Source organism: Acanthopagrus latus, chromosome 15 (assembly GCF_904848185.1).
Source record: "Acanthopagrus latus isolate v.2019 chromosome 15, fAcaLat1.1, whole genome shotgun sequence".
NCBI lineage: Eukaryota > Metazoa > Chordata > Actinopteri > Spariformes > Sparidae > Acanthopagrus > Acanthopagrus latus.
In genome coordinates this window covers 25824617-25838174 of record NC_051053.1, presented here as the reverse complement: position 1 = coordinate 25838174, position 13558 = coordinate 25824617, and the positions used below count along the sequence as shown (strand labels likewise).

The 13558-nt window shown below is 40.6% G+C and overlaps 2 protein-coding genes and 1 long non-coding RNA gene across 8 annotated transcripts in view; 2 read left to right on the top strand and 1 right to left on the bottom strand.

Annotated features, from left to right (window-relative positions):
* The first annotated feature begins 370 nt into the window (after positions 1–370).
* Positions 371–9738, top strand: plekha3 (pleckstrin homology domain containing, family A (phosphoinositide binding specific) member 3). 2 transcript variants are annotated; one of them, XR_005079448.1, is made up of 9 exons: positions 371–714; positions 2340–2456; positions 2553–2702; positions 3589–3710; positions 3813–3917; positions 4567–4610; positions 5493–5587; positions 6160–7299; positions 8202–9738. XR_005079448.1 is itself a non-coding variant. In XM_037124621.1 (8 exons), the coding sequence occupies exons 1-8, from the start codon at positions 675–677 to the stop codon at positions 6267–6269; spliced, it is 783 nt and encodes a 260-aa protein (XP_036980516.1). In that variant the 5' UTR covers positions 371–674; the 3' UTR covers positions 6270–8235. The 2 variants fall into 2 exon arrangements, 1 of the variants encoding a protein (XP_036980516.1); XM_037124621.1 differs by having other exon boundaries at positions 6160–8235.
* LOC119033974 overlaps positions 8298–13558 on the bottom strand; it is a 19255-nt gene continuing 13994 nt past the window's right edge. Inside the window, exons 3-6 of the long non-coding RNA XR_005079449.1 lie at positions 13357–13425; positions 11804–11941; positions 10100–10189; positions 8298–8357 (exon numbers count right to left, since the gene is read on the bottom strand). This is a non-coding gene — a long non-coding RNA (uncharacterized LOC119033974). The remainder of the gene's footprint in view (positions 8358–10099; positions 10190–11803; positions 11942–13356; positions 13426–13558) is intronic.
* Positions 10152–13342, top strand: LOC119033968 (myb-like protein Q). 5 transcript variants are annotated; one of them, XM_037124618.1, is made up of 4 exons: positions 10152–10243; positions 10494–10562; positions 10674–10737; positions 12046–13342. In XM_037124618.1, the coding sequence occupies exons 3-4, from the start codon at positions 10697–10699 to the stop codon at positions 12878–12880; spliced, it is 876 nt and encodes a 291-aa protein (XP_036980513.1). In that variant the 5' UTR covers positions 10152–10243; positions 10494–10562; positions 10674–10696; the 3' UTR covers positions 12881–13342. The 5 variants fall into 5 exon arrangements, with proteins under 5 accessions (XP_036980513.1, XP_036980511.1, XP_036980514.1 ...); XM_037124616.1 differs by having other exon boundaries at positions 12041–13342; XM_037124619.1 differs by having other exon boundaries at positions 10164–10215.

Genomic DNA, 13558 nt, shown 5'->3' with positions numbered 1-13558 from the left:
GTTTCACACCTGACAAAAGAGAAATTTCACCTTTTCACTCGGTTACACAAATTATGAATAAAAAATAAATAGAAACATATTAATATGTTTGCACATATTATAATCAATAATAATAATAATAATAATCATAACAACAACAACAACAACAACAACAACAACAATAATAATAATAATAATAATAATAATAATAATTTATTTGTATTTTTGTAATTAATATTTTACCAGTTATCCAGTCATAAACTCAGGAGAAAGAATAATTCAGACCAAAATGATCACCTGAATCCTGTCTTGGCCCCTCAGAGCTTCCGTAGTTGTAGCCTGAATCTGTATGATGTAAAAGGAAAACGCTCATTTTGAATTGTCCCTTGCGGTCTTCCGTAGAGACGCTGCCGCTGTTTTGTTGACATTTTTCTCCAGCAGCTGACTGCTCACAGCTTAGCCTCCAGTTAACGCACAGCTCAACACAAGCTAGCCCTCAGCATGACGGCAACCAGCAGACACTTCCTCTCAGCTCCCACAAACCACAAACACCTGACAAACATCCAGAAAAGTCACGATGAGGGTTATTTTCTAACCCGCTGTCACTGAGAGAGATCGCGCGACAGCGAGCGTTAGCTTCAGTTAGCCTGCCGCGCTAAAGCTAGCAGGTAATTAGCCGGTGTGTTAGCGGAGCCATGGAGGGGATTCTGTACAAGTGGACGAATTACATGACAGGTGAGTCGTGTGTTTGACTGTCTGACAGCTGTTTTAACTGACTGTCTCTCTGGCACGGCGAATCAATGACGAACAATGCTGTTGTTGTTAGCTAGCAGTGCTAACAGTCTTGTCAAACATCCTCCAACTGTCAATATTTACGCCGAGCTAACAAGCTAATATTAGTTTTTAAAGGGTGCGACATGACACACCAGGGCTATTAAGATCATAATGAGCTTTATTCAGTCAGAAATTATACTCCTGTGTAGTTTTATCAGCTTACACCGAATGCTTGGTGATTACACAACATCCAACAGATGTAATATCAGTTTATTTCTATTTATTCCAGCATGTTTAAGATGCTAATGACGGGCATTGTGTAAAATATGTGACAGACAACACATCATCTACTGGTGGAGGTAAACAGAAACCCACAGCAGCAGGGATTATGTTGGCATGTGACCTTAATGTCTAAAAATAATAATGCTTTAATGCCTCCCACTGTAACCTGCTTTAATTACACTCGTTCAAGATTGTAAGTCAGATTTCTCTTTGACTTTACTGCACAATATAATCCAATGCCTACAGAGATGTCATTTAGAAACATAACACAGATGTTTAAATAAAAGGAGAAGACTCACTTGTCAAACACTCCTTCATACATAAAAACAGCTGAGACGAAGCATAGTTTTTATTTGGGACATAAAACTGAAGGTAAGCAAAGAAAAGATTGTGGATTAAAAAGAAGTCATTTATCTGAGCAATGTAAACACCAAACATTATAAACAAGTGCAATAAAAGATCTGAGTTTGAATTGTAAGAAACTGCACATGACAAAGCTAATAGAATAAAATTAGACTCACACATGCAACTGTGTTCTCACCACTGAATTCTATTTTTAGAGCCCGTTATATTCAGCTGCCGTCTCTCTGACGGCTACAGAAGACGCATAAATGACAATAAAACAGGAACAGAAATACTTTATACACTCAGAGAAGCACACATAAAAAAATGTATGGCTCATTGAATAATAAGTACAATCACACACCTCTTTCTGACCCTCTGACAAAAGCCCTGTTAATACATCTTACACTACACAATACTTATACAATACACTAAGTAGTATTTGGGAGTGACACTCATCCTGTGGCGCCTTGTCAAGCGTGAGAAAATAACCCCCGATGTTCTTACCGTTTTTATCTTGACGTGGTATTTTGAACAGCCTGTGGTACAAACAAAGTACTTCCTGATACCTGAATTTTCCGATACCGCTATCAGTAAATCTCTGAATTCATTTTTTCGCGCCAAGACGCCAGTTATTGATGATGAGCTTCTTTTCTTTCTGACTGATGTGAGAATGATTTGAATGTCTCGGTTTTGGAGCACATTCTGGACATCACTTTTGTTTTTTAGGAAACTCTGATGACATTTTCTCAGCCAGACAATTGATGTGTTATGTGAGAAGATGTGCAGAGTGATAAACAGTGAAAATAAGAAGTAGCTTCAACAGTAGCATCCTGAATTATTTGTAACAATTCAGTTTCAGGTGCATTCGTTTTTATAAATTTACACTTTTATTCATTTGAACAATAGAACCTCCTCCCAGAGAGACAGATTCATGATGTTGTGTTGTTTCCTGTTTTCAGGCTGGCAGCCGCGCTGGTTCGTCCTGGAGAACGGAGTCATCTCTTATTATGACAGCGAGGACGACGTCAGCAAAGGAAGCAAAGGATCTATCAAGATGTCCGTGTGTGACATCAAAGGTCAGACGGCTGGTTTAAAACATGTGGCAGACGACCTCACCTGTCCACTCATGTTGCTTTAATGATAATAAACACTGCTCGTGTTTTCTATTTCAGTTCACCCGACAGATCTAACACGTCTGGAGTTGATAATCCCCGGCGAGCAGCATTTCTACGTTCGAGCGGTGAACGCTGCAGAGAGACAGAGGTGGCTGGTGGCGTTGGGCTCGTCCAAAGCTGGAACTCTGGACAGCCACAAACACAAAGGTGCACACAGTTTATATGAACATCTGTCTGTCTTCAACATCTGTGCTCGTTCCTTTGTCTGAAGCTCTTGTGTGAAGGGAAATAAACACCAGTTGAGCTCGTGACTCTCTGAATCGGTCCTCATGATAGTGTTTTATCGTGTTAAGTTATTTGGTTTTCATGAAGGGAAATTGAATCATTTTTCGGCGCCGTCTAGTTGATCTGTGAAAATGTGAAAAAGGAAATCTGTGTGATGCGGAGCAGTTTAAAAGAAACCCTCTCATGTGTGAAACTGAAAAAAATTAATAATAATGAACCTTTCAAAAGAAATAATTCTCCTGCCAAAACCTTAATCTTCCCTCTGTCACATGTCAGGGAAACAAAATCCTGATTCAAACATGAAACAACATTTGTTTCTCCTTATATTATTTGTTGCCACACATGAATAAAAGAACAATCTCCAGGAAAAAAAAAAGAATTGTCCTGAAATCTTTTATTATTTTGGTCACATGCAAAACAAGTTACTCCTGCCAAAACGTTTTTTTCTTCACATCTGACGAAAAACATTTTCTTCTCCTGAAATGTTTTTCTCTATGGAACTAAGAAAGATTATCTTGGCAAAACATTGCCAATTTTGACCATTTTTCCCTTTATAAAATCACTCAAAACTATAAATTGATTAATTACAACAGCTGCTGATTTACATAACAGTTGAGAAGTAGTCAGCTGATGGTCGCAGCTTGAGCTGGTTATTATATTTTATCAAGGGAGAAGTGAAACTGTCGCTCTGCTGTAGCTTAAATAACTGACGCGAAGTCTGATAAAATATTTGTGTCTGTTCATGACTCATTAAATATTTCTGATTGATTCTGATGTTCAAAGAAACGATGTGTGTGTGCGTCTCCAGGTCCAGACTGTCTGAAGACAAAGATGTCTGAGCTCCGTCTGTACTGTGACCTCCTCGTCCAGCAGGTCCAAACCATCCAATCACAGCACACTGACGACTCAGAGGCCCCGCCCACCTCAGAGGTAACATCAAATTAATTCTGTCACATTTTAACATAGACTCTCTTTTTTTCTGAGAATGATTAAGAAACAAATACGTGAGTGTTAACCATCCTCCCTCTGCAGGCTTCTCTCCTCAGTGCAACCTGTGCGACCTTCATCAGGACTTTAGAGGAGTGTATGACGCTGGCCAACCAGAGTCTGACCCCCGACCTCCGACCTCCTGAAAGGGTAATTACACCTCGTAAAGACAACACGAACAAACATCATTCGTAAGAATTCATCGACTTGGTCATTGTGACCCAGAAACATTAAATCCAGCTGTTGTTTGTACTGAAATTAAAGCGGGATAATGTATTTTTATTGTTTGTGTCTTTCTTTTCTTTCTGCTTGTGGCTTCAGGGTAATTTTTGCATAATGAAAAAAACTTTTGTCCATTTACCTGAAAATCACCCAAACGATCCACTCAGAGCAAACACACTTTAATTTGCTTCTAGCAACATTTCTTTTTTCTTTTATTTGCTGTTGCTTTCGTCGCAGCGCTGTGAACATTATGTTACGCTCTGCTTACCGTCAATCAACGGATGCCTGCAGGCGGAAACGGAGGCTTCTGCAAGGAAACAATCCTTAAAATGCCAAAAAGAAATCAGATTAAATAGATGAAGATTTTATAATGATTGGAGGAAATAAATGAGATGTTACTGAACTGACTTTAAGTTTTATTGGCAACCAAAATTTGAAGGTGACTCATCCAGTAGCAGCCATTCTTCTGCTTTTAACTGAAATCAATCATTATTATTCCAGTTCTTTATTACATGCAGATGTTTATTTATTGAAAATATGTCACGAGACTAAAATGTCTTCTCGTCCGTCTGCCCAGATGAAGAGGTCGATCAGTCACCCTGGAACATACAGCTTTGACAGGTGAGTGAAAATACAGATTCATATTTTATTACCTTCTTCCTCATTACAGGCGTCGTACCGCTGATCGTCAGGGATCATAACTTTATGTGTAGAACGGAGATGTTGCTTCACAAAACAAAAACAAAACAATAAAACCAAACCAAATTTCTATTCATGACATATAAACATTTGAGAGCAGACACAGTAGGATTACTCCAAAATAAAAGCCACATTAAAAAGATTTTAATTCATTCTGATAAACTTCCAAACCAACGTGACTTTTACTGATTTCATGTGTTATTAGTGATGTCCTCCAGGAGGCGGCGCTGCAACACTTAAAAAAAACAAAGAAACATGATGCTGGATAACTTCAGACTGTCAGACTGGTGTTAAAACAGAAGTCAGGTGCCTCATGTCAGGATCAGGTGACTGAGAAACATTGTGGGTTCTTTGCTCATTAAAATCTCTTTAAATTCAAAATGTTCCTAACAGCTTCTTGTACTTTTAGCTTGTTAGTAGATTTATCGAAGGCTTTTGAGGAGGCAGAGAACATGTTGGAGACAGTGACTCTTTCCTTTATCACTGATAACTTTAATCTCTCAGAGGATTACAGGAGTGCAAACGATGACGATTATCTCCTCAGAGCGACAAAACATCTCATCCTTCCACTGACTTTGAGAAACTTGTAACAAGGACGGACAAAAATAGATAAAATCTATTTTTATTACACAGAATGCAGAAAGTCTTTTTTTATCCAAAACAAAAGATGTTTTAATAGGATGATGTTCGTAACAAGCAGAGAGGATTCACAGGTTTTCAAACAAAAGAGGGAGATGTGATTGAATTTTTATCTTTATCATTAATTGTAAAATCGACCTCTGTTCGTTTCTTGTCCCCTCTCAGGTCCGGAGTGCTGAAGGAGTACATGAGTGCAGGTCAAAGGTCGACTCAGCGCAGGAACCGGACCTGCTCCGACAGCTCTGTTTATGACACCGAACGTGAGACACTCCTTCTGATAATAGTGCACATCAGTAAACTTTGTTTAGGGACCTGTAACTTCTTGATAATTTCCTGGAGCGATTATTTGATTTGCTAATAAATATGAGAATATAAAGACATTGGAGGGAGATCGTACTCGGTGGGAAAGTACCTGCTTGAGATTAATAAAAATCTTCTGTAATCTGCTAAGTAACTGAACTCAGTTATCCTTTAATTAGTACCAAATTAAAGTATCTATAAAAACACTCAAGAAACTAAGAAAAAAATGTTTTCTCCTGCCAAAACTTCTTTTCAAAGGTTTCAGTAGTACTCCAAATAACCACAAGAGGCTAAAGTGCAAAATGTTTTGAATTATTTTCACAATGTTTCACCTGAAAGAGAGAGAGAGAGAAAAAAAGGAACTAATAAAAGATTAAACTGGCAAAACTTTTCTTCTTACAGTTCTGGAATCATAAACACAGAAGAGAAAACATTTCAGATCAGACGTCACTTGTCCTTCAGGGCTTCCGTACCATTTTGCATTATATGTACTCTGTGTGTGTGTGTGTGTGTGTGTGTGTTTGTGTTCCAGGTGTGCTGCCCGGCCTCAACGGTGACTCGTCCTCCATTCCTGAAGAGAGAGGAGGCGTCGTGAGCCCAAAGACAACACCCACTGACACAGACACGGACCTGTCCATCTGATCAGCTGTTACAAACTCTGACAGGTCAACCTGAACAACATCAGTGACGCCTCCAGTCGAGGGGCCGACGGGATCTTCATTAAACCGAGGATGAGCTGATCGTCCTACTTGTGCTTTTTTTCTCTGAAGTCAGCTGAAGCCAAACACGTGCACTTTGAAGTCATAATTCATCTTTCAGGCCGTCTGCGACTGTTTCAGCTGCACGGGACACAGTGGAGACACGGAGAGGAAGAAACTCACAGCTGAGACATTCTGAGGATAAAGTATTCGATGCTTTAACCCAAACTCTTACAGATGAAGGTAGCCGACGATTGTGACCTGGAAATCCTGGAAAAATGTGTGAATGAAAGATGCAGTTACTGTGACGGCAGCTCACCTGGACGATCTCAGAGGCAAACGGTCGCAGGAGGAAACTCCCAGGAACAAAATTACTGAGAATAACTGAAGTCTTGATTTGTGGACAGTTTTGTTGCCAGAGTTCATACGAGAACGAGCAGGAAATGGTGAATTCTGGAGGTCTTTTGTCTCGATAGAAATCCTGCCACCGTGAAAGAAAAGCATCTTCTTGTACTGTCTCATATTTTCCACATATTCAAGAACTCGCCAAACTTTTTTTTTTATTTGGAAAAATTGCCAAGCAGCTTCTTCCAGGCCTCTGCAGTTTTGCTTGCCTGCTGACAGCAAAAGTAAAAAATAACTCCGTCCGTCGTTCTGGCAGCTTCTCGTCTTCGAGGTTGTCAGAAGTCTGAAGAAGAAGAAAACCAGACTGATGAACGGCGTCTCTGCAGGTTCCTGAAGTCGGGACACGGATCCAGAGAGCTGGTAAACTTTGCATCAGATGCCAAAGTTTGCACAAATGTAATGATTCACATTAAATGTGCCATCGAAGCTTCTTCTCCACAGCTCAGCCGGTCTGCTCCGCCAGGAAAGTGTTTTGATGTGACGAGTGAAAGAAAAGACTCCAGTTTGACCTGCAGCTCTTTGCTGGAGGAGTTTGCACCCTCTCTTGTTTGCTTCTGCTCAGTGATCAGGTGAAAGGCGTCTCTGGAGGCGTGAATGTGTGAAAATTACTGCCTTTTAATGTTTGTACTTGTGAGCCAGTGTTTTCTTGCCTTTTGGTGATGTATATCAACCGAACAAGAGTCTGAAAAGAAACGAGCGCGGCCCTGAAAGCTCAACAGCGCAGCAGCTTAACAAACCACAAACAAAATGAGGAAACACATTTTTGTGCTTGTGCTTTTTTTCAAGTCACAGCTTGTTGAGCTCTCAGGACCTCCGTACAAAAGTGTTTCAGTAGACGAACTGGACGAGGATTGAAGTTCAACAGAGCGTTCAGATGATGACTTTTGCAGATTTCTATCAGTTGTGTGTCAAGTGGATTAATCAGCACTCAGATCAAAAATATAAACACATAGCAACTTCTCATCTCAGTCTCTGTGGTTGCTACGAGACAAATTGATCCTCAGGTGCAAAATGTTAAAGGATAAGTACACACAATTAGTCCTTATCTGTACACTCTCAACTGGATGAAAAATCAGGTGACTCCACAAAACATTTCTGCAGTATTCATCTAAACAACTCAAGGAGCTGAGGACACCAAAACACCCCAAACAAAAAACATAAAACTGCTTAATTCTCAGCGTAATAAATAAGTTGTTTTCACCCTTTCTTTAGATAAATAGTTAGCATGCAATTCAGGATGTCGGGGCCTTTGGAGACTTTGAGACTACTTCAGGTGTTTAGCAGAATGACGTAACTCTGTGAAGCTCCAGAAATGTTTTTGTGGACTATGAAACTTCACTTCTATCTGTATGAGGACGACGAGATGATGGCAGAATTTTCGTGTGAATCAAATCTGTCCAGCTAAAACTAAAAATGTGTGAGTCTTACATCCTGCGTCCTCTCACGTCTGCACACTGTTTTCCTCTGACAGGTTTTACTGTTTGAACACGTGCAAAAGACGTCATCTGAACAGCAATCAATCAGTCATGATGTAATCAATCGTCCGCTGAAGACAAACTAAACTGACCTTGTTCCTCTTGTGATGGACGGAGATGTTCTGTGGATGGTTTCGATGGCGATCCTTCACCTGTAAACACATCGTACTGTGTCAGCACTTCACACACGTCAGCTTTGGCCAAATACATATTCGATGCTGTCGTAGATTTGTGTTTAATATTCTGTTGCGTCCAAACTGACAGACCACAGCTGCATTGATCTCTCCGATCAATCAGTAACTCTCCCTCAACATGCCATGTGTGTGTGTGTGTGGTTGTTTTTGCACTTTAGAGCTGAAAAAGTCCTTTTTTTTGAATGTTATTGCTCTGAAAAAGAAAAAGGATCAGAACAGTGACGACGGTACTGTGGTGGACACCAGTGATCACGATTGTTGATATTAATGTTTAAACAGAACTATTTTTGTTTCTAGTCATTGTCTTATTTTTTTTAAATTTTGAAAAGGAGTTACAGCAGCCTTATATGATATAAACAGTATGTAAACGTTGGAGACTTATTCTTGTATCACTTCTACCAAAACGCGTGTTCAGTATTTGTTGAACACACCGAACCTGTTTATTCTCGGTGTTTCCTCGAACTTCACGTTCTCTGAATACTGTGAAGTTTCTCCAGCGAAATATCTGGAGCTCCGTCTGTAATCACTTCAGTCACTGCAGTTTTAATTTACCAAGCATGTTGATTCTCTGCTTATTTTCATTACTGATTTTATCTCCTGATTATTTTCGTTGTTAATTGATTAATCGTTTCGTCTATAAAAGTGACGTCTTTAAATTTAAACCCAAAACCAAAAGACTCGTCATTTTCTCATAAATGACAAAGAAAAGCAGCAGATGTTCCGAAACGATTAATTGATTATAAAATAAACAGCAACTAATTTTCTTTTGATCAACTAACTGATGAATCGATTAATCGACTGGACGCTGCAGCTCTCGTTCAGCTTCTTGTGATTTTATAATTTATAACAGCATGATCGTTCTATATTTTATCTTTCAGTGATCAGATACATATATTCCTGTTGCCTATCAGGTTATTTTATTTATAATTTAAACATAAGGTGGATTTTGTATTAAAGGTATTTGCAGAAGCTTGTAAAGCAAAAATATGATAAATAATGAACAAAAACTAATCAACTAATTGATTTGTTCTGCTATTTAGAGTGAGTTGGAGTCTTTAAAGGAATAGTTCAACATTTTGTAGTCGTAACTGCAATCTGTGTTTGTAACAAACAAGACACAACATGTTTAGAGCTGCTGGTAGATGGTTACGACAGTCAGGCTAAATGATTCCCGTCTGCTTCTAGTCTTGATGCTAAGCTAAGCTAAGCTAACTGCCCACTGGCTCGAGGTTCGTTTTCACTTTCACCAAAATGTGGAACTATTCCTTTAAGGTGACACGAATATCTTGATAGGAACGGAGGAGAAACACCTGAATAAACTGCTGATTATTTCCTTTAAGACAGTTTTTTTTTTTTTTTTTCAAAGACTGTTCAGTTTGTGGAGAGATTTTCATGCCTCAAGTGTCTCTGCACGACGTAACGTGTGTGGTTGTATCAGACTTTTCATTGTCTAAATAAAAACATATTTTAAACTGAAGAGAATTTATGGTCTCACTGTTTATTAAACAGGTTAAAATAACCCGTAAATAAAAAAATCAATCAATTAATAAATAAATATATAACGATTGAGTGCTTTTCAGTTTGTGGTGTGTGTGTACAGAGGGGTGTGTGTGTGTTTGGCTTCTGTTTTCCCGTCAGTGATGCTACTGAAATGAGTGCGACCCACTGTGTACTCTCAGACAACAGACACACACACTCACCTGGGCGTGGACGTCTCATCTAGATGAACAAATGCAGGTACGTGAGCCAGCTGTCGACACAAACCCCGACCGCCCGGCTGCATCCTGGACCTGCAGACGAGACAGAACAAGTCTGGGTGAGAAACACAAGCAGACTTAAGCACCGTGAGTCTGAAATACCTGCACCTGGATCCAGTTTTCTCTATTCATGCTGCTTTAAACTTCTCAGGCTGTAATTAGAAAGTATTTGTGCGACTCTACATCATGAAACCAGGATTTTTTTTTTTAAAGTTTCTATGTGTGGGCTGAACGTTTTTATCTTATCTTTTTATGCGACACTTGGTTAGACAGCTGTTGTTTTTAGCAGTTCACTAAACAAATAACTTAAAAAGTGGTTGTTTTTTTAAATCTGCAGCAAACCCAGCGCCGGATTGAAAACACCAGGATGGATATTAATTAAAACCGGGAACTGCAAATGAAAGAGGTAATGTTCCTCCTTCTTTGTGTAGCTTGAAATGTTTCTGTGTTGTTGTGTTTTAAAGTTGATCCATTAAACCTGAATGTTTTGTTTTGTTTTGCACTTCCTCGCAAACAGGTTTCTGCGAAGTGTCGGGATGAATGCAGAGGAACAAAGTGCCGACAGTCCGACTCAACCAAAGGTAGATATTTGTGTATTTGAGTTAAAAAGTCTTTGTAGTAAATTTCAGATTTGTGACTTCTGAAAATGTGAACGCTTCACTCAGGTGGAAAGTTGTTTTTGTTCTAATGATTAAAACAAAATGCAACAAAGTCCTTTGGAATTAGATTTGAATGATGACGTATATGAAACATGTGACTTCAACACCCGCTGACGCTTCAGCAGAGCAGAGAAAACATGAGACGTGTTGAGTGACGAGCAACATTCCTCACATTCACACATGAAACTGAAATGTCATTTGTTTCTCACCGTTTGAGGCTCGAGTGGTGTTATTTTAAAATCACATCATCTTGTTCCTTCATGAATTCATTTGCCTTTTCTACTGTCGGGTGAAAGCACAAAGAGGGAACAAAGTACTGAAAATACTTTTAAAGATACCTGCTCGATTCTGCAAAGTCGGACTATTAAAGCTTTTTTTTAGATTAAAATGTATTTTTGACGAACAATGTGGGATGTACATACAGTACGAGCCTGACATTATAACTGGCAGATGAGACCTGAAAGAAGCATGAACTTGTCGTTTAAAGGGGCGCTACGTAGTTTCGGGGAGGAAATTAAAACTCAGAGGTTTAATATTTACAATATTAACAGAATAAACCAGCAAACACAGAGGAAAATAAGTGTTGGAAGCTAGAAAGGTGGCAGGGTCCGCCACATTTGACCGAAGAAAAGCAGTATAGTACTGTGCAAAGAGAGTTTGTTTAGGAATAAAAACAGAGTGCACCTTTAAGTATGCGGCACCTGATTTTTTCAATTGCACATCTTCCGTTGTCGTACAAAAACCTAGAAGAGTTTGAGGCCGTCGTCCACCAAAAAACAAATGAAACCACACTGCAGATAACATCCCAGAAAAAAAAAGAGACATGATTGTTACGTTGCACAAACAGCAGCCTGTACTTCTTCACCTAACCAGAAGTATTTCATCATCGGAGCGATGCAGCAGATCAGTAAACATTGAAGCTGATACATGTTCGGTAACTTTAACCACTCAAAGCTGGAAAGAGCAAATCCTTTAAATATTAAGTTACCTGACGGACCGAACAGGTAGATCCGGCTCTCTCTCGACGTTGCGAAATCGTTATTCAGAAGCCGCTCTGTCAGTAACCTTGGTAACCTTCGTAGGGTTTGAGTGAGGTCGAGGCCGAATGTTCACAAAGAGAGATGAGCTGTGGAAAGATACACAGAAGATCAAACGTACGATCCTGTGACTGTTTACAAGTCTTAACAAGTAGCCGACAGTCTGACTGACTCTGATCTCCGTCCAGCTCAGCCTGACTCGCTGTGCCGCCTGCTACAACCAGCGGGCCGGCTCCATGCCTCATCGGGGCGGCGGCGGCGATTCCAGCTCTTCAGCAGAGGACTCTGGACCGGAGGTGGGCTGGCAGTCAGACGCAGAGTCCAGCTCCAGCAGCAGCTGCTCTGCGGAGGATTTATCAGAAGAGCCGGACGAGCCTGAAACACCGACGACCTCCGCTGCTGCTGCTGAGGCTGAATGTGGAGGAGGAGAGGAGACAGGAGGAGCGTCGGAGAGCCAGGAAGACAACAGCAGGACAAAGGCGGTGACTGGAAGAGCTCCACTTGTCAAGTCTTTCTCCTCCTCCTCCTCCCTGACTCCTCACCTCGCCCCTCTGACCCTCCTGCCCCGCCCTCAGACGGTCGTCTCCACCCTCCGCCTGCAGGTGCTGCCGCAGACGAGCGACGACGACTCTCTCTTTATTGAACAACAGGAGGAGAAACCGGAGGAAAGTTCAGGAGGAGGAGGAGGAGGACGAGAAGGAGTCAACGGTCTGATGCAGCCACCTCCAGGGTTACCGTGGCAACCATTCACATCACACCACCACCACCAGCAGCAACAACAACAACAACAACAACATCATCTACAGCCTCAACACCTCCCTCCGCTCTCAGCTCAGGGTCAAAGGTTACCACCACAGCTGCACACACTTCCTGTGCCACACCTCCCGATGCTCCACACACACCTGCAGGCACCACACACACACCTGCACACACTCGCAGATCAGCACCTGTGCTGGTACTGTTACAGTATGCAGTTTCCTTACTCTCCACACTGGAGTCTTTACAGTGGTGGACACTTGCCCAGATAATCCAACAGCCCTGCAGTGACACGAGCGCGTGAGTCTTGAATGAACAAGTTTTGTAGTTTGAGGAATATTTCATCATCTTTAACAAACGCTTGTTAATTTGTTTTGCTGTGTATACTGACTTCAAACTGACAAAACCAGGTGTTGACAGCCTGAAAATATGAAGTATGATGTAGCTGCAGCATTTGTGCATAATTTGTATTTTACAATAAAGGATGAAATCATTTTTTGGGACATATTTGTAAAAACAGTGTCCGAGTTTTGAGTATGAACCTGTTCTTTTACGACATTCAACATTTAAGGAGAGCTGCCGGGCCGAAACCGACTATTAGAAATCAAGGATTGATGAAATAAAACCACAATTTACAATGTCTGTTCTTAATCACCATGTTGATGTACTTCTACTTCAGTATTTCCACTTTCTGCTTCTTCATTCTTCCTCTCCAAGACATTTATTTCACAACTTTATCACTACTTACATTGATCATGTCGTCAGAGACAGTGAGACGATGCTGCATCAGAGCCGGTTCAGACACGAGCTTGAAGCTCTGCAACAAATGAGAAACAGACGATCAATCCCACATTACATGAAGGAAAGTATCCACTTCCTGCACAGAGCTGCAGTGTTGTGTCGGGTCTACAACCGACTGTGTCACATTACAGGAAGTCATTTAATAATTT